The 4,327-nt window shown below is 44.7% G+C and overlaps 1 protein-coding gene across 1 annotated transcript; it reads right to left on the bottom strand.

The window, feature by feature from the left end:
• Positions 1–1,657: 1,657 nt before the first annotated feature.
• Positions 1,658–4,122, bottom strand: LOC136527502 (DNA-damage-repair/toleration protein DRT111, chloroplastic-like). Its single transcript, XM_066520259.1, has 2 exons — positions 3,155–4,122; positions 1,658–2,128 (listed from the first exon to the last, which is right to left on the bottom strand). The coding sequence occupies exons 1-2, from the start codon at positions 4,010–4,012 to the stop codon at positions 1,829–1,831; spliced, it is 1,158 nt and encodes a 385-aa protein (XP_066376356.1). The 5' UTR covers positions 4,013–4,122; the 3' UTR covers positions 1,658–1,828.
• Between the last annotated feature and the right edge of the window lie 205 nt (positions 4,123–4,327).

Here is a 4,327-nt window from a genome sequence, read left to right as displayed (position 1 = left end):
AAGTAGGGGCTGGAGCCCAGCTTCAGCTAGCCTCTACGTAGCTCTGCCCCTGAAGATGGCCTCTCTCTCTTGTACGTAAGCTTAAAGGTTTTAGGGAGATTGCAGGAGTTTGAGATCTCCAGACATTAAATCCACCCTCTCAATGTGAATGAAGAATAACGTATTCCTTGGTGCCAGCTCTTCTTCCTCAGAAAAATTGAGTGTTTTTTTTTGGTCATGTACCAAATAGGGTTTTCCAAAGGAAAGGATTGATTAAAAAAGAAAATTATAAGTCCTTTTGACTTTTCTACGTACAAATCTTTTATTACGTACGTAGACATAGTCTATATCTATCTATGTACATAACAAAACAATATATTTTTTAAAAAATAGAACTTATAATTTAGAATGGAACGAGTAGAATCAAGCTTTGGGTACGTACCCGGAAGGATGCGGACGGAGAGAAGAAGCTAAGTCAGAGTACGTATCGCCTGGGCGATTAGAGATGTTTTTTTTTAATACATGACCTGTTTTGCTTGATCAAGGGGCAAACACCCGGCTTGCTGCCTGCTCCCTAAACAGCGCCGATCGCAAAAGTAAATGCCCCGCAAGTAGCAAGTAGCAAATCGCCAGGAAGCAAACCGGCGTTTTAAAGCGTCCAGGTCCTAGGACGGGTCGGCGTGGAATGATCTCACGCCGAGGTATGGCAGTGACACGTCACGCTGGAGCTGATGTGGCAGACTTTGGCGTATTTTGACATAACGCCAACACGAAGATCTCAGCGTTTTATTATTTAACGCCGAGGGTTATGACTATTTTTAAAAATAGTTTCTAGAGGGGTCTACTTATAGAAATAGTTTTTAAAAAGGACTAAACTGCAAAAATTTCACGAAGGGTGCGTGTGCGCTGCGTGGGCCAGCTATCAGCCTTTTCTTTTTCCCATTTTTTTAATTTTTAGTTTTCCTCTCCACGAAGGGGAGAGAAGGTCACCGAAATAACAGAGCGGGAGACAACGAGGAAAACAGCGTTGTCGTGGGCGAAGACCGCCAAGTTCAATCGTTTTCTTATTTTCTTTTCTTTCATTCATTCATTCTTTATTTCCAAATTTGATATTTAAATATTATTCCACGATCTTTATAATGTCATGAGATTTCCGCAGCAACGTGCAGAGTATCATCAAGTTTATTTAATATGATAAGCATTAATAAATTTTATATAAATTTATTCAAACTTAAAGATAGCTTGACTGAGCATAATTCTAGAATTGCTTCTAATATTGCAATTTTCTGAGATGGAGAAAGGACACGAGAAACTGAACAACACTACGGCATCCAACATCTTCATTGAACTGCAGCAGCACCGGATGGTTTGCATGCAAGAAAAAAAACCCAGTGATTATCATTTCAGAGCATAATCAGAGTACAATTACAGCTGCACAACACACTGGGGCCACTGACACAGTTCCAGCAATGTTAAGCTGTCAACAATAAGCATCAGCATAAGCCAAATTTTGGATGTCGTCTGAGATGTCATGTCGCCGTTAGGTGATTGCTCCAGCAGTCCAATAGTGTACAATAAAAGCACATATTCAAGAAGATCAAAATCAAGACAACTGCCCTATGCTGAAGCGGTCAAAATGTTCATGTACATAGAAGGTAGTTCAGTAGCAGGAGACACAGCACAAAACCATAACTTAGATCCATAATATTTCCAGTACACTGCACTAGCACTACAAAGCAAGTAAATTGTCTGACTGTATGCTCTAGTTCATCTCGATTAAAAGAAAGAACTACAAGTTCACAACCCACCTCTCATCTGATATTCTGATACCACATCAAAACTTCTGTCTTTAGTCGAAAAACCCTGGTACTTCCCCTGGCATCGGAGCAAGTTCGTTTCTCCCAAACCTTTCCTCGTCAAAGAAGGTTGCCTGCACCACACGCCCGCCAAAGAACCGCCCTTGCAGATCAACCATTGCCTTCGTTGCTTCTTCTGCCCGCTCAAACTGTATGAATATCCTTACAGCCTCATCAGCTGGGAAGTCTGCCTGTGTGATCTCAAATATCAGCACCCGAGACACCGTCCCATACTTGGCACACTCCGATGCCACCTCATCTTCCAGCTCGTCGTCAACCTCACCAGGACCAACCTGCACATGTTTCACAATCGTGCATAAGAACTGTTTACAGAATTGTATGAGTGATATGTTTCCTTCTTGCTGAACAATCCAATCCCTCTAACAGTAAGTGGAAATGAATAGAAATTCTGAATTCAATGGATCATCGCTCTGCTCAAGTCATAAAAATTGCTTAGGGCCCAAGGTCTCACACAGTTAAAATAGACACAATTCAGCAAGATAACTTCATGATGTCAGACTTCTTGGGGTCATACCAAGATACAAATATCTTTTTCTTTGACATGAAGATAGAAATTTCTTGATCATTAACAATCGAATACTTATTATCTGATAAATTAATTTGTTTACCATGATATTGCATGAGTGTTGTGTGAAAAAAAGGGGTTAAAGAGTCATACTCATTCCAGGATCAGCTTTGATCACATAAATGAGATTTCATGACACATTGCATACCATCTAAATTCAAATACACTAATCAGATAAGGCTATTGCACTGCTATAGTTAAAATTCAACACAGAGCTCACTAAACCATAAACAAATTCCAGTAGAGTTTGACCTCTGATTATGTTTGAAATTTTTAAAAAGTTTAAGAAGAACCTCAATCAATTATATGGTGCAAAGAAAAAAAAAGATTGTGAAATCATCTAGAACCTGACAGAAACTTAGCATTTCTAAACACATATTAGCGAAAAAGCTTGAGTGGTACATTGCTACTCCCGTTTGTATTTATAAGCTAAGGGACAAAGCTACTAAGTAGTATTGTAGTTCAGACAAATTTAACTAGCTTGTTTAAACCAAGTTCAGAACCGCAAAGTTAGCAACTTACAATATCGATACATTCAATTATTACCAAGAATAAAGGTAAGGGAAGGGCTAATCATACACTAGAGGCTAGTTAACTGTGGCACTACAAGCAAACAGTTATTGACTGATTAAACCTATGATTCTATGCATCATGATAGTCAGAGATTCATACAAAAACAACTTAAGCATTAACAAACCCTCTATATAGGAATTGATGCAACAATGAAATTTACCATGTTGCGGAGCAGCAAAACTCGTGTCGGTTGCCCATCAAAGTTGACAGATCTCGGCTTCTTTTCTGGAGGCCTGGAACTGCTCTCATCAACAATAACTCCTCCCCTCCTATCGGTCTTTTTGGCCACAAGAGGAGCGGTGATCCCCTGCTCTTGCTTACCAAGCCCCTGACCTTCCTTCCACCCCATCTTGGCCATCATCCGCTGGGCAGCAGTCATCTGTCCACCGGCGCCCACACCCAACCCAGCAGAAGATGAGCTCCCAATGGCGAAGCCATCCCCATGAGGTGGGGACGATGGGGTTCTCTGAGCAGCAGCACCGCCACCGCTCATCGCTGCCCTCCTATTCCACGCCTCCTCGCCGGATATGTTGAGGGAGGAGGCCCTGGACTGGTAGTCCTTCTCCTCGCGCTCGCGGGCCTCCCTCTCCCGCTGCTCGCGCTCCCTCTCCCGCTCTTGCTCCTCGCGGCGCCGCCTCTCAAGCTCCTTGTTCAGCTCAGCCTCCTTGGCGCGCCGGAGCTTGTCCTTACGGTAGTCCTCGTAGTCGTTGGGCCTGGCAGGGTCGTACTCCTCAAGCACGGTGGACTGGACGGCGACGAACGCGGGCTGGAAGGAGGTGGCCGGGGCGTGTTCGGCGGCAACGACGGGGGGAGTGGGGGCGGAGGTGGAGGTGGCTTTGGGCGGGCGCAGGTGCTGGTTCCGGAGAATAGATGGGGTTGGGGCGAAGGTGGTGGTCGGCTTGCGGAGGGTGGGAGGCGCCATCTTGGTGGCACTGGACCAAACAGAGGCCGTGGAGGCCTTGTCCTCGTCGCGGGCCGACGACGGCGGCGGGAGGTCGCCGTACAGGCCGCCGAGCATCTTGCCCAACCTAGGGTTTGGCTGCTTGAGTGGGGAGAGATGCGATTTGGGGAAGAAGACGAGGGGCCCGATTTGATTCGGGCTAGGGGTCGGGCCAAAATTTTAGGGGCCGTTTGGCTACGTGGATCGATTCCGATTCTTCCTAGAATCACGAGAAACGCCACCAAACGGTATAAGCCTGGTTTCACGACCCCTGCCTCGGCTCCTGAATCGGCCGGAGAGTAGTTTCGCAATGTTTCGCTTTTTCTCTCGTATATACATGCTATCAATTTTATTTTTTTCATTATAATCCTTTTTTAGCGCATCAAAATAAAA

This window comes from Miscanthus floridulus, chromosome 19, assembly GCF_019320115.1.
Source record: "Miscanthus floridulus cultivar M001 chromosome 19, ASM1932011v1, whole genome shotgun sequence".
Classification (NCBI taxonomy): domain Eukaryota; kingdom Viridiplantae; phylum Streptophyta; class Magnoliopsida; order Poales; family Poaceae; genus Miscanthus; species Miscanthus floridulus.
This window is presented reverse-complemented; position numbering and strand designations above follow the sequence as displayed.